Source organism: Mercenaria mercenaria, chromosome 14 (assembly GCF_021730395.1).
Source record: "Mercenaria mercenaria strain notata chromosome 14, MADL_Memer_1, whole genome shotgun sequence".
NCBI lineage: Eukaryota > Metazoa > Mollusca > Bivalvia > Venerida > Veneridae > Mercenaria > Mercenaria mercenaria.
Window position 1 is genome coordinate 3506232 of NC_069374.1, and position 22082 is coordinate 3528313.

A 22082-nucleotide genomic window follows, 5' to 3' on the forward strand; every position below is an offset into this window, starting at 1 on the left:
AAGAAATACATACATAGAAAGCCTGTAATTTTTCCTTTTCAATGATGTATATATTACCGAGATTTCTTGAGAAAAATTCAAACTATGACAGTTAAAAAAATGCCAAGGTTTAACACGAGTGTACTACATATTGGAAAATGGCCGATCACTGGTAAGCACGTTACTACACGAAGCGTTTTCATTGGTCACACCTCCGACTGCCATTACATGAAGACGATTGAAACGTTAGAGGTTTAAATTTTTTACAACAGAAATTCTTGATAAATATGTCCTGTTCTTATGTTTTTTATTTACTATATATGATTTAAAACAACAGGTAAGCTGTTAGGGCTAAAGAAAAATCGTGACTACTGATAAATCGTAATTTCAATCGACCACAGTTTCCACCACAGTTTTGATTGTTTCTGGTTGAGACCTCTAGGTAGACAACGTAAAATATCAAAATATAAAATCGGTCTACCCGAGGTCTCATTATTTAGACTACCAATCATCTCTCAGTGGTTCAGACCTGTTTAACCAGCTTCCCACTACACCCAGTCTTGATGCCTTCAAGCAGGGACTCGCAAGCGTGTAATACCACCACTGCGCAAGATGTACATAGTCTTAACAGATTTTAATCTTTTCCATGTTTTAAAATGGCGCCACGCCATGGCTTTTACCTACTTTCCTTGTGCGAAAATGCTCCAGAGAGGATATGCACAGTATTGGCAAAAGAAGAAGAACACTATATCAGTATATTGTCCAAACACATTGGCACGAAACTGTTCACTATTGCTATCCATTTTTGAGATAGTTTATTTCACACTATCAAAACCACAAGTTTCAAAAACACGTACGCCATTTTAGAATACCCACAATACCTCCCCCAATATATTTGTGTCAAGATACTACAAAAAAATACACAATTAACTTTTATTTCTTTAACAGCATTTCGATGTATTTAATTTACCATCAACAGTAGATTAATATTGTACATAGCTACAAGATAGATAGATGTTTATTTAGGTTAAAACACACATATACAGGCTAACCTTTTTTAATTATCAGTTAGAAGTGTGACAAACACTTTCTACTTGATCAAATCAACTATAACTTGAATAATCAATAATTATTATAAATTGCCTACACATACACAATAGATATGTACAGTAAATAAATAAGGGAGGTGTAAAGTCCTAGGGTGTAAAGACCTGGAGGAGTGAAGTCCAAGGGTGTATTGTCCCAGAGATGAGTCCAAGGGTGTATTGTCCCAGAGATGTAATGTCATGATACCATTCTTACCAAAACATAGATATAGATTAGAAGGTTACAGTTGTCAGCCTCTCAATGAATAGAATCAAACTGGGGCTGGGCTTATGTGTAGGGGAAGTTCATTCCATGAACATACTGTTCCTGGAAAAAGGGATTTTTTTGCAAATTTTTAACATAAACTGCCATAGCGTAAACGAGAATAAAAATGAATTTAAATTTATTATTTTAAGTGAAGTGAACTACATCATACCAGACATTATCTGTGGGACTGGATCGTGGCTTTGTGGAAAGAAACCTGGTAAACCGTATAGAAAAAAGGCAGTTTCGAACTCTGAAATATACCCAGATTCTTACAATGTTTTCCGAATTGACCATAGTACTTGCAGCCTGGGCGGGGTATTTGTAGCTGTACAAAGTAACATTACCGCTGTTGAATGTGTTGATCTTATTACAGATTTGCAAACTTAAACTAGTGAAAATTTCTTTGCTTGGTAGAAAAGACTTATAATCCCAAATGGAATTTAAACGATCTAAACAAATTATAAGAATCAATTAAACGTTTAAATGCAGAAAAACTAAAGAACTTGGTACTGTGTGGGGATTTTAACTGTCCAGATATTGATTGGGACCTCCTTACACTATAAAACTGTAAAAACGCCCAGTACTCAAATGTGCAACAACACCTTATAGACTTATCCAATGATCTTGGTCCAGTTCAAATTCATAACGAACCAACTCATGATGAAAATTTACTCAACCTAGTGTTCACTTCAAACCCAACACTCATGAAATGATTCAAATCTAGTGTAAATGCCCCTGGCATTTCAGACCACGCCATGGTGATAACGACATGGATATTAAACCCTACTATACTTTCTGCAAACCTAAGACAATCTATAAAATCCAAAAAGCAAACTGGGAAAGTATTAAAAGTGACTGTTGTGAGATATCATGTGAAATAACTGGACAGTTGAAGTCTGAGCCGTATTGAAAACATTTGGAATATCTTTAAGTCAAGAATACTTGCATCAGTAGATAAGAATGACACGTTAAAAAAAGTCAGTACCTTGGATAGATAGAAACATTAAGAAACAACTTAAAAGGAAATGTAGACTCTATGCTAAAGCCAAAAACTCAGGCAAATGGGATAGATTCAGACAATTCTTAAAACATTTGAAAAAGAAAAAGGTCATTCAGTGTGGAACTATATAAACAATGTTATTAAAGATGGGTTTGATAAAAACAACTCTAAACCTTTCTGGAGTTGCATCAAGTCGAAGAAACAAGACAATGCAGGAGTCGTGCCACTAAAAGGACAAGGGAACTTGTTTACCATTGTTTACAGACTCAAAATCAAAAGCAGACATATTGATAGATCAGTTCAAACCAATTTTTGCTGTGGAATAAGAAAAGAATACACTCACCCAAGGAAAAGATAAGAAAATCCCTGACATCTCTCAGTTGAAAATAGAACAAACAGGGGTTCAAAAATTATTAAAGTAAAATTTACCCAAAGAAAGCCATTGGACCAGATGGTGACCAAACATTGTACTAAAAAACTGTGCAAAAGAACTAGCACCAGCTTTTAGCGGATTTTTTCAGTTATCAGTGGATACAGGAACACTACCACAGGATTGGCGAAATGCAAATATATCGGCAGTGACCGTCATCAGGCAGAAAACAACTGCCACAGTGCCTGATTAGCTTAACATCAGTGTCATGTAAATTACTCAAACATATGATTTGTATATTCATCCATAGTCATCCAGAAAGGAATAACATCTTGACAAATCTAAATCATGGGTTTCGTTCTGGATATTCCACAGAAACACAACTCTAAATCACCATGCAGGACCTAATGAAAAGTTTTGAGCCTTTCATACAAATGGACATAGCCAATAAGCCATATTAGATTTCTCGAAGGCAAGGTTTGCAAAGTTTTTCCCAGGGTAGTATTTCCCGCTGGTTTTTCTCGTCCCGGGTGTACCTCCAAAACACCCAAAGTGGGAAATACTTGGAAATACTGGCTAAAATATAGAATAACACTTAGTCTACATTTTGTATAATAAAATGATATTTATAGACAAATTGTTAATGAAAACGATAGGACATGACGCTTGATACCTATCCATAGCAAAGGGGTGCACAATAGTAATACTTCAAAAACATGATATGAAATGCACCTCATTATTACAGTAACTACCCATATCGGACAGATCTCAGAACCATACTCGGTCAAAATATCTACTGATTCATGACTAGTAAATTTAAGAGTTTTGATAAAAAAAGGCTGTAATAATTATTGTACAATTGCAGACTTCAGGAAAGCTGGAAAAAACAACCGGACATTTGGTCCAGCAATGCCTAAAAATCTGCCGGACTGAAAAAAAATATGCCGGACCGAAGAAAATGTCAATGTACTGCTTATGTTGATTTTCTCCACCATAATTCATGTTCAAGCCAGGTGTGATCATTTTTAGTCCATTTCTCGTTAAATGTTCAGTCAACCTTTTTATTTTCATACATTTGTTTCCTTTCACTACGATTGTTGGGCGTTAATTTACGTTTCTTTCCCGGTTCTGCCCTGGCATAATATGTAAGTGACGCTATTTTGATATGTTGTCCGAGATGTTGCAGTTCTCGGGGTACAATAAATGCCGGTCAGTCGGACCGCATCCGGATTAAGAAACCGTGGACCGGATCAAAATTTTCAGGTCATGTCCGTTGGACTGACGACTTTCCGGAAGTCTGCAATTGTACAGCATGGTCAAATCCCTAAACAAGGCTAAATTAGTTTTAACAGCTACGTGTAGCTAGAAAACAGCTGAGATATTAATTTGATAACAATTGATTTTTGGTTGCAAACTTAAACACATTGAATCTGTCTGATCATTGTGACATCCTTTGATATATTTTAGTGCCTTGTTATTTATCATTGTTACAACAACAGTACATTGTATAATCATTGTAAACCACTACTAGTATGTGGCTAGGCTTAATTATACACTTAACACTTATACACTTAACATGTTAAAGTACAGAAATGCAGTGGGCTGAGTGCTGCAATTTAGTATTTTCTCGTAATTTCATCTTCAAAATACTCAATGAAAAATTTTTTTTTACTTTATAACTTCTGTCAGTGTATCAATTACTGTTTAAAATGTAACAGGTTCAATGAACAAAGATAAAAAATGATTTAATTATGTTTATAAAACCTTTTTCTTGCAGGGTACTAAATATCACTGAGTATTTCTCAGTAAAAGGCAGTATTTGCCAGCTTTTCCCAGTAAAAGGCAGTATTTCTTGGGAATTCCCAGTATTTCCCACTGTCCTATCTTTTATGAGTATTTCCGCTTTTTTGCCAACCTTGCTCGAAAGCGTTCAACACAGTCACACATAACAAAAATTTACACAAAATTAAATCATGGAATCACTGGAAACATCCACAGATGGTTGGGATCATCCTTGAAGGAAAGAAAAATGATGGTACTTGTTGAGGGAGAACATTCCAAAGCAGTAGATGTCTTATCAGGTGTTCCTCAAGGCACTGTGCTGGGACCATCAATGTTCTTAGTCACATAAATGACCTACGAGATGTAGTAAAATCACAAGTTTGTTTATTCACAGACGATTGCTTACTGTATAGACCAGTAAGAAACCAAAGTGATCATCAAATCCTACAGAACGATCTATCCAACCTTGAGAACTGGGCAAAAGATTCGGGAATGCGTTTTAATGCTAAAAATTGCTATATACCAAGTGTAAAGTAACGCTTTTCATTCTTCCATCAACTTGACAATACAATCCTGAAAGAGGTTGAAACAAACCCATGTAATGGAAGCTCCTATCGCTGTAATGGAAGCTTTTTATCAAGTTCATGTTTTTCTAGTTTCTAAAGGATTAAATGATAAACTTACACATTTCTATAATATTTTAACCTTTGATTGTATATAATGAATAACAGAATTATGTCTCCCCAGGAGACATATTGTTTTTGCCCTGTCCGTCCGTCCGTACGTCATACTTCATTTCCGAGCAATAACTGGAGAACCGTTTGACCTAGAACCTTCAAACTTCATAGGGTTGTAGGGCTGCTGGAGTAGACGACCCCTATTGTTTTTGGGGTCACTCCGTCAAAGGTCAAGGTCACAGGGGCCTGAACATTGAAAACCATTTCCGATCAATAACTAGAGAACCACTTGACCCAGAATGTTGAAACTTCATAGGATGATTGGTCATGAAGAGTAGATGACCCCTTTTGATTTTGGGGTCACTCCGTCAAAGGTCAAGGTCACAGGGGCCTGAACATTGCAAACCATTTCCGATCAATAACTAGAGAACCACTTGACCCAGAATGTTGAAACTTCATAGGATTATTGGTCATGAAGAGTAGATGACCCCTATTGATTTTGGGGTCACTCCATCAAAGGTCAAGGTCACAGGGGCCTGAACATGGAAAACCATTTCCGATCAATAACTAGAGAACCACTTGACCCAGAATGTTGAAACTTCATAGGATGATTGGTCATAAAGAGTAGATAACCCCTATTGATTTTGGGGTCACTCCATCAAAGGTCAAGGTCACAGGGGCCTGAACATGGAAAACCATTTCCGATCAATAACTAGAGAACCACTTGACCCAGAATGTTGAAACTTCATAGGATGATTGTACATGCAAAGTAAATGACCCCTATCGATTTTGGGGTCACTCCATTAAAGGTCAAGGTCACAGGGGCCTGAACATTGAAAACCATTTCCGGTCAGTAACTTGAGAACCACTTGACCCAGAATGTTGAAACTTCATAGGATGATTGGTCATGCAGAGTAAACGACCCCTATCGATTTTGGGGTCACTCCATTAAAGGTCAAGGTCACAGGGGCCTGAACATTGAAAACCATTTCCAGTCAGTAACTTGAGAACCACTTGACCCAGAATGTTGAAACTTCATAGGATGATTGAACATGCAGAGTAGATGACCCCTATTGATTTTGGAGTCAGTCTATTAAAGGTCAAGGTCACAGTGGCCTGTTCATGTAAAATCATTTTTTGGAAATAACTTGAGAACCACTTGACCTACAATGTTGAAACTTAACAGGATGATTGGACATGCAGAGTAGATGACCCCTATTTATTTCGAGGTCACTTGATCAAAGGTCAAGGTCACAGGAGCCTGAACAGTGACTTGAGAACCACTAGGCCAAGAGTGTTGAAATTTAGCGGGATGACTGGACATGCCAAGTAGATGATCCCTATTGCAGCCAACCATCAGTGTCTCTTTGACTTTCGCTCCTGACCCCTATTGACTTCTTGCCTATAGGACTTTGCATTGGGGGAGACATGCGCTTTTTTACAAAAGCATTTTCTAGTTGTTATTGTTTTACTTCAGAATCTTCAGTAAATAATGACGACTAATGAAAATCCTTGTTAAAGTTTCATATTCAGTATGTGTCTAACCTAAGTGGGAGCTGTGTGTAAGATATGCAAACAAAATAATGTAGTAATGACAATTTTATAATAGCTAATCCATGCATGTTTCACCTGGTCAATTTGTAATACCATATTAAAAGACAGTGGTAAAGTTAACATAAAACTATTAATGTTTTGTGTATTTCAGCATTTGAAGAATTTGACGAGTTGTGTTTTGAGTTTGGACTGGAAGCTGAAACAGCTGTAAGTGAATTTACATGTATATGTTACCAGGATGTTCAGTTTAACCAGTCAGCTAGTGGGGGAGGGGAGGATGCTGTTTCAAGATGTGTGTGAGGAAAACTGCTCATGCTGTATACTTGCACCAGAATTTACTGTCTATGAAAACAAAATGTACAGTAAATGTAATTCTCTTGACAGTTTGAACAAAGTCATGTATCTTTTGTTCTGAGGGAAAGATGAGAGTAAATTTTGGAATGGAAGCAAGTTCTTTCCAATTTGTAAAACAGAATTCCAGTGTTTTTATTTTTTTAACCCATTTTGGGGAATGACTTGCAACTGGTCAGATTTAAAACGTTCCAGCCACAAATATGTAAATACATGTAGGTAAAAATGAGTTGCAAAAATGTTGCAGTTGTGGAAAGTTGTCACTATGATATATGAATTTGGAATTTTGGTTGTTTTCTATATTTGCTTGGGAAGAGTTTATTGTACTTGATTTGTCCAGAGATTGTAAAAAATGTTGTTTTTGATTCAAAAAAGAAACTGCCTTTTTTGAATTATGAGAATATTGAAATCTATGGTGTCATTAAAGTATAGAACATCTACTCCTATGTTCTGAGCAAGCCGTTGCAACAGATAATGAAGTTAAATAAAATTTTCACACTTTATATTGAATTTCATTTATATATCACATTTTGTGCAATACATTCAGTGTATTCAGAAAAGTATAATGAGCCTTAACAGCATATATGTGTATATTTTAGGAGGATGAAGAAGGGCAGGGGGACAGCAATGAGGAAATCTACAAAATAGAGGTACCAGCCAATAGGTAAGACAGGGTGATTCATATTGTCATTTGACAAGTAGTGTACGTAACCCATGTTTTCCAGAGAATTACTGGTAGTGGACTTGAACAAGGTTAGAAATGTTTGCTTGAGTAAAAAAAGGGCAAATTTCCTCAAAACTTCTGTGTGCGGTTTGTCTTTCTGTTCTAAATCCAAAGGACCAGATACCTCCCTCCCTCCTCCCGGCAACTGTTGTTGGAATATCAAAAGTCTAACATCCTGTTTCATTTACTACATCTGGATGCATGGCTTGGTATATTTTTTTCTTTCATTGTGTATATACCGCATCCTATTTTTCTTTTTATAAAGCATATCTTAAAGAAGTTAAAAAAGCCGACATTTCGTGATCAGTTGTCTGATTACTTTCTTTTTAGAATGTCACTCTGATTGATGAGTGATTAAGGAAATAAAATGCCTTGCCAATGCAAATTGCCATATTTATGATAATAATGTAAAATAAGAAGTTGCCAGTTACTTTCAGAGAACAAGATTGTATTGGTGAGGAATTCAGGATAAACTGATGTCCAACATGCTGGAAAGTTTTTATTAAACCGTTTCACGTGGAACAGTATATCATTAAACAGTCTTAGAATGGTAAGAAATTTTCAAGTGGAACAGCTATGTTCTTTAACAGTTTTACATTGCACATATTTCAGATATGACTTGCTCTGTATTGAAGGTATTGGAAGAGCCCTACTTGTTTTCCTGGAAAGGTAACTTGTTTTATATTTGTATTTTCATTGCTGGTTTCTCTGTTTTGTTTTTCTCTGCTTGTTTCTCTGACAGATTTTACTCTTTATAGTTGTATTACTTTCACCTCACCACTGTGGGTTTAAAACCACACTCAGGATGTAGAATTGTTACATTTATGGACTTTTGTCTTGATAGCTTACGGAAGCTTGATGATTTTACCGAGGAGCAAGCCTGTTCTTGATATGATACTCACAGTGGTATTTAGGGTGTTCTCTACTATTAAAGCTGAAAAGTTCCTATTTGCCCTTTAAAGAACTACACACAAATTGAAATAAATAAATACTATACCATTATGAAGTAGATTATTCAGGTATTTATTATATACACAAAGTCTCACCAGGATGGTGCAAATTTATGTTAGATGAAACTGTAGTAGTCAACCTGTGATGTTTGCTTAGTATATGAAATATCTATCATTGACAGGTTGAAGGCACCAAGGTACAAGTCAGTGGCCCCAGCATCTGGTCAGAGACAGCAGCTCAAGATATTGCCTGCTGTAAGTTCTTCATCATTTATCCATAGGTAGTCCGGTAATGATCTTCATAAGTTTGTCAAGTCAAAGGTTTTTAGCAAATATTCACCATAATTTTCACTTTGTAAAAAAACAACAGTAAAATGCTGCCAAAAAGGATATTATATTTTCTTGCATACCAGACGGGGATTTCTGGTGATTTCACCGGTGCTGGAAAACTCCATCTTACACCCCGGGGTGTAAGATGACTCTCGTGCTGTAAATGACGTATAACGAACTACATATGTACAGAAGATGTGTGTAGTAATAATAATGTTTTTCGTAAAACAGAATAAAAATTAAATACCTTGATAGTTCCTCTTTGTTCCTTATAACATATTTCTCGATTCAGAAAATGTTATTTTAAGGAAATATCATAACGTTTCATTGCTGATGATAAAACAAAACCGGAACTCTTACGTTGTTTTCGTCTGTGTAACGTCATGACGTACTTCCTGTTTACGGACGTAAAGTTCCAGCGCTTTGTTAATACGCTACTATAAGAAGAAGTGCTATAAGAAAATCATTTGTTTCAATTTATATTTTACTCTTCTTTGTTGAATATGGTATGCAAGAAAAAGATTCTATCACTGGCTGTAGGTGCAGATGGGAATATCCGGCTCTCGGGTAACTGTTTACGCGGTCACTCGGCTAGAGCCTCGTAACTGCCTAAACAGTTACCCTCGATACCGGAAATTCCCATCTGCACCTACAGCCAGTGAAAGAATCTTATAATCTAATTGCTTAGTGATAAGTAGTTTTATAGTGTTAGAGTATCAGACAACTTCGGCTGAACATTTAATTCTGTAACTGTTAAAATAATTTTTTTGCTTCTTGATTACAGACAGGACAGGTACGTCCTCATGCTGTGGCTGCTGTACTAAGAAATATAAAATTTACAGAGGTAGGTTATGTTGAAACATTAAGTTAACAAACTTTGAATCAGAACACACCGAACCTACATGTACATACACGTACGCATTTAGCAGTGATAAATACCAAAGATGTTGCTTTTAGAGGTTTTAGATTCAGATTTATTTCAGTTTGACAGTAACTTTTTATAATGCTTTATATTCTAAATGCCTGAGCCAAACTTGGCTTTAAAAAAGAAAAAAGATCTCTGCTAGGAATGAACTGCTGTAACGGTAGCAAATCTGTATTTCAGGACAGATATAAAAGTTTCATAGATCTTCAAGATAAACTCCATCAGAACATCTGCAGGTAAATGATTTATACAATTCTGAGTCTAATGCTAAATTTTAAAAGGTTCGACTATAGAAGAACATTATTTTTTATGCCCCCGGCATCTACTGATGCGGGAGGCATAAAGTGATTGTCCTGTCCGTTTGTCCGTTCGTGCGAGAATAACCAAATGGGACCGTTTCGTCTAGCATCAATACCCCTTACTAGAATGACTTTATACTAATGCAGATGTAACCTGTGACCATTCCTCATCTTCAGACATCACCTGACCTCAGTTTGACCTTGAACTTACCCTCTTTTTGGATTTAGGTTGTTTTGTATCGACAAGGATGCCACCGGGGGCATCAAGCGTTTATTGAACGCAGCTCCTTGTTATTTCTCATAGTGACATGTACAAAATATATGTAAATAGTACAGATTATTTACAATGTGAACATATCAATACCCAGCCTAATAATAAGGCTTGTCAGTGTGCATTTCCATATAAGGAAGTCGTTCATTATATTACTGATAGTAAATGTCAAATATATCTTGATCAAAAAAGCTTTACTGAATTAAATGTTAAAGTTTTGCACTGATGAAAAGGTCAGTTTTCAATAGATAAAAGGCTGCATTAATCAAACATACATAACTCAGACTTGTACTATGTTGTTTTTTCATGTAGGAGGAGAACACTGGTTGCCATAGGAACCCATGACCTTGACACTATGCAAGGACCATTCATATACGATGCTAAACCACCAGCTGATATTAAATTCAAGGCACTAAGTCAAACACAAGAATACACAGCTGTAGAACTGATGAAACTGTATTCTGTAAGTTGAGTTTGAACATCTGCAGGAACTTTGTTTTAGTCAATAAGACAGCTTGAAAATTTCCTCACATATAAAACTTGTATACAAATGATTTGAAGTTAGTGGCCACAAAGGCCCCATGTTGGCTATAATTAGGTTGTTACGGTTGCTTACGCATAGCCCGCAAGTTTAAAGCAAATCTCTGACAACTGCACCAGGGAGTGGATTCTTTGGCTCAATGGTTAGAGCATTGGATTAGCACCAGAGCGACCCCGGTTCGACAGGCAGTTGAGAATTTTGGTCATTAAATGCTGTGCTCTTTGATTTGTTACGGCTAAAAGTTGTAAGAAAGTTTTCAATTATTCAACACAAAGTAACAAATATTCTCTGTTTTATCTTGTGCAGGGAGATAGTCATTTGAAGACATACCTACCTATCATCCAAGATAAACCAGTGTATCCCATAATCTATGATAAAAATGGAGTTGTTCTGTCTATGCCCCCTATTATAAATGGTAAGTTTTTCCATTGTTTAATCTCACCCAATGAAAACACAAGTTGAGAACAAGATGTACTTAAATGGTGTTCAGTTTGTTTAAAATGCTGTTTTACCAAAATTTTTCTACTTCAGATAGCAAGTGTAGTTTTCAGTGGAACTCAGTATTTTTACCTAATCACCTGTTCAAAATGTATGAATACTTAAGGTAGTTCGATACATTTTGTGCGCATGCGCGAATAATCTCGCTTTACGTAAAGTCGAAAAATTTAGGTGTGTTGAATTTTACTTATTTCTTGCTTGCTTTCCAAGAGAATCTTCAGTAATAGGCGTCTTAATGGAAAAGGTAGAAGGAAACTATTCGTTGAGGCTTTAAATCCAAGTTTATCGCGGGATTTTTAACGACATTCACCGGTTTCGTAAAGCGGTCGTTTGTTTTGGCGCAATGCGGAAGTGTCGTCTTGATGCAGTATTTTGGCTGAAAAGTTGACGAATTCTTCGTCTCACTACGTCTGTCGTTTGTTTTACGTTTGCCATCAGTTTTAGGCAGTAACTGTTAGCTTTCGAGAGTACCGGAACAGACTGTGAAGTATTTCTATAGATCTAAATATGGTTCGTAAAAAAGCCTTAAAAGGACAGTTTGTCTGGCATTCGGAATTCCTACACTAGTGATCCATGAGGACTTTATCCAGTTTCCAGAATGGCAGGAAGGAAGGACTTATTGAATTGGACCACTTGTCAAGGCAGCTTACAAAAGTCAGAAATTTAAAAGCAGCCACATTTTCCATAAAATTTCCAAAATAAATACTGTACTGGAAAAAAAACATGGAAATACATACGACATTGATCAACACAAAATAGCACAGCACCAGAATGAATGCGGAAGTTGTCATGAGTGGTGTGGCATTGTTCCTGTTCATTTATGGTTTACAGATTCCAAAAGTCTGGTGAGTCATGTAAAATATACTGTATTGTCATTTGATAGTAGATTGTACTGTACTGTAATTGTTTATTAATTATTTTAGTTCATTCTAAAGCCCTCAACAGACGGTAGGTTTTTGTTGTACAACACCAGTTAAATTTAAGATGTACAGCCAAATGTTATCGTGCGTACGATGCTATTCCTTGATTTCGTAAATCTTTCTTGACCTACAGTTTAGGACATGTTCTATTTTGTAAGATTTGAGCCGCTTCATGAGAAAACCAACATATTGCCTTTCCGACCAGCATCTGCGCAGTCTTGTCCATGCTGTTCGCTATGAAACGGTTTCTCTAATTGCAACAGACTTTGCAAGCAAACACCATTGCTCCTGATCAGACTGCGTGGATGCACAGGCTGGTCTTGATCCATGCTGGTCGCAAAGCCACTATGTTGGTTTTCTCATGGCGTGGCTCATTTGTGTCATGCATAATCAGATTCATGGGATATTATTTTTTATTAAGAATGGTTACATTCTTTTCAGTACCTAATGCACTATGTTTACTAGGTAAAGCTCTGTTATCTAAATGGGAGTGGAATACTGTCTGAATGTGAAAGATGTACAATTTTAAAATTGAGATAATTAGTGTTGTACAACTAGAACTTAATATCTGTTGAGGCCTTAAGGTTCTTTTATCTTTTCTGGAGTAATGGACCATTGTGCTTAAATATGTTTTATCATGATGATTTATGAATGAATTAATAAAACCTAGTATACATAATTTTTAAAATATTAGTTATAAGTAATCAAGTAAGTATTCTGTAACAGTGCGAATTGTATTGATTGTCAATTTTCAGAACCAGATATGATTATGTCTATTTTCAGAACCAGATATGAGTAGAGTACAGTTTGAGAAATGTCTTTGTAGAACAGATACTAAGGAAATAATAAAGAGCAGAACAGACCACATTTCTCCTTCTTATAACTGGTAAAGTTCCAAGTAAGGGCGATTACAATAATGCAGCCCCAGTGAGAGTTCGTGATGAGGTGTCAACTGTAAATGTGTGGTCGTTAAATGATGTCCAGTCAGATTGACAAGTATTTGAAGTAACATTAATTTATAAATTATCAATTCTGAGAGAAATATTTGCTGAGCTTTGTGCAGGATACTCTTAAAAAATACGTGATTACGGTGAACCAAAATTTTATAAGTAAAATGTGAGATGTACTTCAGACTTCACACATATATGTTGATGTTTATACATATGTGGTGATTAATTTGTCAAGTGAAGCAATTTTATGAATAATGTTAGTGGGTGACAGAACAGAAGTACAAAGTCAATTACAGAGGTCGACAACACTGAGTTTAGGATACAGAAAAAATCCGGTGATTCTGACGAAACAACATACATAGAAAGATTATACTAGTAAAATGAAAACATTTAGTGTATGGAAAAGTTTAGAAACAGGTTTACCATTGACAGAAGAGACAGTATTTACAGACTGGTCTACACTTATTTTGATTTGACTTTTACACGGTGATTCCTCCAGTAAACAGCTAGTGATCTGAGAGAATTGTTTTCATTATATCATACAGGTTTAGAGTGAATGTAAAATTAATGTGTATTTAAATCAATCAAAATTTTTCAAAATTTTTCAAAATTGGATGTTGAAACTTTACAACTGTTTAGTATTTCAGTAATCAGTTAGGATTTTTGAGTGATTTCAATAAAGTACAAATGAAAAAAAAAAAAGAATCACTATCAGCCAAGATGATGTGCTATTGTAAAAGATAGAAAGAAAATTCACAAGTCACATTAATTTGGTAAAAGGGATTTTAACATAATTAAACTATAATTGGTGAAGGATTCTGCATGTTGTATCAAATAGCTATAATGTATTTTGTAGTTCTTTGGATGTATCTTCTATCTATCTCTTTTCAAACTAAATTATATCTCTTAAATCTATTGAAATTGCCATCAAAATAAAAATCTCTATTAAAAACAATATATTTAACAATTAAAAGGTATATTCAACAAGCCAGTACTTTGTTACTAATCTTAGTCAGTGGAATTTATTTTTAGACTTGTCCTATTTTTTTTTTTGATTAAGTTTCTGGATCCCCATTTATTAGTTACTGTACACATTTTGGGATTCCAGCAATTTTCCACATCCTCATTACAAGGTAGTATTGATTTTTCATTGGTCCAGTGGTTAACTAATTTTAGCATAAAGTAAAACTGTTCTATTAATAGATTTTCAGAAAATCTGTTTGAGTTATTTATACCCAGTATACAAATTCATGTACTTTTACTTGATTTGAACCACAGGAGTCTGAAATTCTATCAATAAGACCATAGAAGTCTATATTTATAAAAAAAAATACCCCTCTATATATAAAAAAAACCCTGGTGTTTTTTTATATATAGGGGGGTATTTTTTTTTTTATAAATATAGACTTCTATGGTCTTATTGATAGAATTTCAGACTCCTGTGTTTGAACATTACTGAACAAATTACAGGTTTTCTTTGCTTTATATTAGAGAATTTTGGTAAATTTCATTGATGAAAGGACCAAGGTACTTTTCTCAAATAGTCAATTAATAGAAATTTTCAAATATAATATATTGTGCAGTGAATTAAAAAGAAATTTATTTATTTCAGTACTAGTCAGTTCTGAACTTTAAAGATACTTTGATAGGTTTTTGGTCCACTACACACTTTATATATTTCTATGGCCTGATTAGAAGTAGCCTGTTGGTTTAATTCAGTAACTTACTATAGGAAGAATTATTTAAGGTAGCTCAACACAACTTCTGGACATAATTTAAGGTGATTTATTATCGTATATGATATAAGATAATTTTCATTGAGAGTCCTACATACCAGAACATTTTTGAGTGACAATTAGAAATATTTTAGATTACTTGGGTGGTTCACTACCTGTTAGAAATATTTAAGGCGGTTAACCATCTGTTAGAAAATGATAATACGGTACGGTACTGGGACTTGTTTTTGTAGCAATTATCACACACATGAAATTTTATAGGTGCTGAATTGAAGGTCATTTCCTCCATGGTTATTGTCGTGGTGTTTATAACTCCCCCGCCACAAGTGGTGGGGGTTATAGGAATGGTCTCTGTCCATCCTTCCCTAATTCCATCTTCCGTCCTTCCGTAAAATTTTGTGTCCACTCTGTATATCCTAAACCCCTTGAACATGTTGAAGGATTTTCATAAATCTTGGTTCAAATGATCACCTCATCAAGACAATGTGCAGAACCCATGAGTCACCCATGTCGGTTCAAGGTCAAGGTCACAACTCAAAGCCTTCTATTTTGTGTCTGCTCTGTATCTCCTAAACCCCTTCAAGTGTGCTGTTAACAGACAGCTTTTGTGATATATCAGGAGCACATAATTCTGGACAAGCTGGTCTGATCACACCCAAAATCGAGTTATTCCAAGAGCTTGTGCTCGTATACATTGCCATTAAATCTGATAAAAATTGTTTTGAAAATGTTCAAACTAGAGCATTAAAATTGTCAAATATTGCAACTTTTTATATAACAGGGACAGATAACTCTGGACTTGCTAGTCTGAAAATGCCTGAAATCTAGGTCTTGCAAGACCCTATGGCCGTACACATTGTCTATTTTAGACAAGTTTCTAAGTTTATTCGTGATTTCTTTAAATAAAAATGATACGGTTGTAAAAAATTTGTAAATATTGCTATTTTTTACTATATCAGGAGCACATTACTCTTGATATACTAGTCGGATCATCCCCATAATGCAACACATCCAGATTATGTAGCCATGCATATTGTTTTTATACTTGGTGAAGATTGTTATAGTAAATTCATGCTGGAATGTTAACAATGCTATATAATTCATACTTAACTTTAAAAAAGTGGGTGGGGTAATATTACATCTGTTTTTATGATGAAATGTCGATGTAAATGGTTTGGAACTATTTTGTTATTAAAATTATGTTTTGCACACATGTTCATATGTTTAGGCGTTTTTTTTCATGAAAATATTTGTGTTATAGCTTATTTGCCAGCAAACCCCAATATTCTAAAATTTTGGTACTTTCATGATAAAATACAGAATATCTCTCTTATATGTTCGTGACCCCCAATTTTTTTAACCCTTATTTTGAAGCAATTTTGAGACACAATATATACAAAAAGTATTTCAAAAATCTTAATTGATAGAAATAATGTTATGCTATCTTTAGACTGATACAAGTACTGGTCCATTGGAAAAAAGTGGGTGGGTAATTATATTGCCTTGTGAAAACGAGTAACAGTATTATGTGAAAATCATTAAAATTTCATACTGACTTCATAGCATATTCAAACTGAATTGTTAGAAATACAATTATTTTACAACTGATAAAGATAGTTTGTGTTTTGAAATGTACCCCCAATTTTTCCAGGTATTTCAAATTTCACTTTTGTCTTGACAGTGTGTGTAGAAAATGGCCGATATAATGAAAAGGAGTTCGGTGACCTACCTTTTTTTTGCTTTTATACGAAATAGATACTAAAGATCTTCAAACATGCAAAGTATGAAAAAATTCTTAATTGTAGAACAAATTGGCCTGAAACATATCCAACATCCTTAAGATACTGTGTTTGAAATAATAAATCACAGAAATGCTAGACTTGTTCTTAATGGCAGCTGTTTAAACAGGGAAGGTACGGATATCCTGCCACAAGGTATATTTTCTTATGTAAAGTAATATCTGGTACTGAAGACACATTTGTCGCACCACAACAAGGTTTTAGCTGATCATGGTCTGCACTGTTCGCAATTCAGTCAGTAAATTTTCAGTGAACACTCCTTCTAATAATAAACGGTATTGCCCAGATTGAATGATGGACCAGTTCATTTTAGAATTTTAGGAGGGTAAAGGGTTATAATGATCTATAACTTTGTAGAAATTAATTTTTGATCACTGTAAAAACAAACAGTTGCAAAATACAAATAACCATTTTTGGGATTACAAAAAAATAGAATAAACTATCTATTACTGATTTGCTTGATCTGTTATGATTGAAGTAAAGTAAAAACAACTATGGTAATGCTTAGATGAAAGGTAGATGAACATTACTGACTCGCTTGTCAGTATTTCACACAAAACTCAGGTAGAACTTTTAACTGTCTGCAAGTCAGCTAGGTGACTTCATCACATGACAAAATTTTAACCTGGGACAAAGTTGGAGCCAATAGTATTAAAGATACAAAGACAAAATTCAAAACAGTAATAAAGACGGATTCTATAGACTTATTCATACTGATTTGAATTCTTTGATACAAATTAATCAAAAGGCCCACCAACTTGCTACAGCCACTGTATACTCTTTTAGAACTGTAGATAATGATTGGCTGAAAATATTTTTCCACTAGACTAAGTATATGATAGTTCAGTGTTCTGTTTTGTCAGGTGAACATACAAAGATCACCTTGGAGACAAAGAATGTTTTCATAGAATGTACGGCGACAGATCTGACCAAGGCTAAAATAGTGCTGGACACAGTTGTCACAATGTTTGGTCAGTATTGTGAGGAACCGTTTATGTAAGTATATTGTCCATATATAAAAGTCATCATATAGCTTGACCATCTTGCAGGCACAATACTTCTGCTTGAGAAATTTCTTTGAAAAAAGCATTATTTAAAATAAAGTAACGATACAGTGGTTGGAATTCTTACTCTTGTGCTACAATATAATGCAAAATACAAGTGCAGTAAATATAAAAAGAATTTACAGGTCAGATAATGCTTCCTTCTGGTAGAGAGGAGCAGTTCTGTGTGGTCACTTTGGTGATGAAACTTTGAATTTAGACATGTATAGTTGCCGCTGGTAATGCTATGGACAAAGCCTTCAGAAGACAAAAAAGTGTTAGCTTGAGATAATGCGAGAAACCAGAAAATGCTCCAATGCCAAAATCCTCTCTGGTTCTTTTGAGTGCCATACATTGGACATTTCTCTGAATTTTACTTTTTAGCTTGACTATTTGAAGAATAGTTGAGCTACTCTCCCTGTTGTTGGCATAGGCATCACATCCTGTAAGTTTTGATTGCAAGTTACTATCTTCAAAACTAATCGAGAGACTGGATTGAAACTCTATAGATATTTTAAGATCTAGGGTTATATTCCTGCTTCTGGGACAACGATTCGAATAGTAGTACATTGGCTGTCTGTCTTACTGACAGCTCTTGTTTCTGGTTGGGAGGAGCAGGACAACTAGACAACTGTTTTTTTTTTTTTATGAAACTACTTTGATAAATTTATTTTCAGTGTAGAGCAGGCAGAAGTGATACAACCAGATGGTACTACAGTTATATATCCTGTATGTATTCTACTGCTTTATTTTATTTATTAGCTCATCTGATTTTTTGAAAAAAAATGATGAGTTATTGTCATCACTTGAGCGGTTGTCGGCGTCGGCGTCGGCGTCGGCGTCTGCGTCGGCGTTGCCTGGTTAAGTTTTATGTTTAGGTCAGCTTTTCTCCTAAACTATCAAAGCTATTGCTTTGAAACTTGGAATACTTGTTCACCATCATAAGCTGACCCTGTATAGCAAGAAACATAACTCCATCTTGCTTTTTGCAAGATTTATGGCCCCTTATGTACTTAGAAAATATCAGATTTCTTGGTTAAGTTTTATGTTAGGTCAACTTTTCTCCTAAACTATCAAAGCTATTGCTTTGAAACTTGGAATACTTGTTCACCATCATAAGCAGACCCTGTACATCAAGAAACATAACTCCATCTTGCTTTTTGCAAGATTTATGGCCCCTTTTGGACTTAGAAAATCAGTTTTCTTGGTTAAGTTTATGTTTAAGTCACTTTTATCCTAAACTACAAAGCTATTGCTTTAAAACTGCAACACTTGTTCACCATCATAAGTTGACCCTGTATAGCAAGAAACATAACTCTGTCCTGCTTTTTGCAAGATTTATGGCCCCTTTTGGACTTAGAAAATCAGTTTTCTTGGTTAAGTTTTATGTTTAGGTCAGCTTTTATCCTAAACTATCAAAGCTATTGCTTTAAAACTTGCAACACTTGTTCACCATCATAAGTTGACCCGTATAGCAAGAAACATAACTCTGTCCTGCTTTTTGCAAGATTTATGGCCCCTTTTGGACTTAGAAAATAACAGATTCTTGGTTAAGTTATGTTAGGTCAAGTTTTTCTCTTAAACTATCAAAGCTATTGCTTTGAAACTTGCAACACTTGTTCACCATCATAAGCTGACCCTGTACAGCAAGCAACATAACTCCATCCTGCTTTTTGCAATAATTATTGCCCCTTTTGGACTTAGAAAATCATTTTCTTGGTTGAGTATTATGTTTAAGTCAACTTTTCTCATAAACTATCAAAGCTATTGCTTTAAAACTTGCAACAGTTTTTCACCATCATAAGTGGACACTGTACATCAAGAAACATAACTCTATCCTGCTTTTTGCAAGAATGATGGCCCTTTTTAGACTGAGAAAATCATGGGTAGGACAATATTTCTATTACACAAAAAAATCAGATGAGCGTCAGCACCCGCAAGGCGGTGCTCTTGTTTATATAGTTTATTATTACATTTGAGTATTCCAGAAAAAGAAAAACAACAACAAGTCACACAATTTGTTGCTTGTTAAGGTAATTGAGAAAATGTATAGGGGAAGACATAATTGAGTCGTGCTGTGGGAAAACCAACATAGTGGGTTTGCGACCAGTATGGATCCAGACCAGGCTGTGCATCCACGCAGTCTGGTCAGGGTCCATGCTATTCGCTAACAGTTTCTCTAATTGCTATAGGCTTTGAAAGTGAACGGCATGGATCCTGACCAGACTGCGCAGCTGCACAGGCTGGTCTAGATCCATGCTAGTCGCAAACCCACTATGTTGATTTTCTCATGATGCGGCTCAATTATATTTGGATATGATAAGGTTACTGGTCAGTTATTACGGGTCTTTGCTCATATAGTTTAAAGTTTAAATGAGAAAAACACATTTTGAATTGGTAATGGTTATTTTACAAGACCACTATATGAGATGAAAATGCAGCATTCTTTAGCTTTGTTTTGCTCACACAATCCAATAGTGCCATTACACATGTATTTTATGCTGTTGTAGGAGTTGGCATACAGACATGAAGTTGTAAATGTGGAAGAAATCAACAAAAAAGTTGGCATAGAGTAAGAACATATATCTATACATGTATATATTTAACTCTTTATAGTCAGCTACAGTCCCATGACTTTTTACTTCTTTGTTGGAATATAATATCATGGATTTACTCAACTGTGAAATCCACAAGAATTAATCCCCATGAATATTACTGATTTCATGGTATGTAAAATAAAGATATAAATGTAAAATAATTTAAACTGTACTAGTAACAAAAGAAACTGAAAATATTATATTTTCTGTTCAGATAATTTTCAAGGTGTTTCCTATGTGAGATTTTTTGAGGGCACTGTACATGTCTGAATGTTTGTATTTCAGTATAAGTGGAGAGGAAATGGCAAGATTATTGACAAAAATGTACCTAGAGTCAGAGGTGATTGATGGTGGCAAAAACCTCAAAGTAGAAGTCCCACCCACCAGAGCTGATATCCTTTACCTACTGTATATAACAGAGCTCGGCCCAGTTGTTCACTGTTAAACTAATCACCTGTTAAATTTTGATTCAAAATACTAGTCCTGGTGGGAAACACTAGTACGAAATGCTTAAATATTACTTTAAAAGTTAATCGACTGTTAGCTTAAACAACTGTTAAAGTTTTGAACAACTGTTTTCATAGAGGTTTTGGTTTTCTGTAAACAAGGCAATATTTCTATTTGATCAACCTAAAAGGGGCTTAGAACAGCTGTTGATGTATCCATAATTTGAGATTTTTTAACAAGAATGAAATAAATTTTAATACTGTTTTTCGCAATAAACTCCACTCCCCATAATTTCAAACAAAAAATATTCATATATATATTTATTTGAAAAATGGGAAAGAGATATTGTTAGGCCATTAGTAAACACACCAATTTTGCGAAATGTGACAACACCGGGGATGAAAATAAGGGAATATTTGGTATATATCTTGACATACAGGAATTCATAAATCTTTTATGATTTTCATGCATTTTGTTACAGGGAAAGTAGAATCTAACTGTAGCTTCGAACTCAAGTGGTCGCAATCACTGTATATTTTGTATGAAAAGAAAAAAATGGTTTATTTTCATATAAACAACATTGGTGTTACAATATCAAGGATGTCCATTTCCGTGAGATAGCTTGTTCAATCTGATGTCGTTCATAAAAAAAAATGTTGTTTGATTTTTAGCTCGACTATTCGAAGAATAGTCTAGCTATTCTACTCACCCTGGCGTCGGCGTCGGCGTCACACCTTGGTTAAGTTTTTGCATGCAAGTACATACAGCCATCAATTAAAGGCATATAGCTTTGAAACTTATTTTTTCTTCTTTTAGGTCAATAACCAACCTCTCTGGGACAAGTCCCATAACTCTGACATGTATTTTGAGCAAATTATGCCCCCTTTTGGACTAAGAAAATTTTGGTTAAAGTTTTGCATGCAAGTTACTATCTCCAAAACTAATGCAGATATTGATTTGAAACTTCACATGTGTCTTTGGGGTTA

The 22082-nt window shown here is 35.0% G+C and overlaps 1 protein-coding gene across 1 annotated transcript in view; it reads left to right on the forward strand.

Moving 5' to 3' along the window:
* The window catches only part of LOC123526272 (phenylalanine--tRNA ligase beta subunit-like), a 37546-nt gene that overhangs the window by 715 nt on the left and 14749 nt on the right, over nucleotides 1–22082 (forward strand). The window contains exons 2-13 of the mRNA XM_053522845.1: nucleotides 6867–6922; nucleotides 7666–7730; nucleotides 8403–8459; nucleotides 8923–8995; nucleotides 9855–9914; nucleotides 10176–10231; nucleotides 10878–11028; nucleotides 11413–11521; nucleotides 17873–18005; nucleotides 18730–18781; nucleotides 20563–20624; nucleotides 20935–21041. Of these exons, the coding sequence (XP_053378820.1) occupies nucleotides 6867–6922; nucleotides 7666–7730; nucleotides 8403–8459; nucleotides 8923–8995; nucleotides 9855–9914; nucleotides 10176–10231; nucleotides 10878–11028; nucleotides 11413–11521; nucleotides 17873–18005; nucleotides 18730–18781; nucleotides 20563–20624; nucleotides 20935–21041 (981 nt within the window). The remainder of the gene's footprint in view (nucleotides 1–6866; nucleotides 6923–7665; nucleotides 7731–8402; nucleotides 8460–8922; nucleotides 8996–9854; nucleotides 9915–10175; nucleotides 10232–10877; nucleotides 11029–11412; nucleotides 11522–17872; nucleotides 18006–18729; nucleotides 18782–20562; nucleotides 20625–20934; nucleotides 21042–22082) is intronic.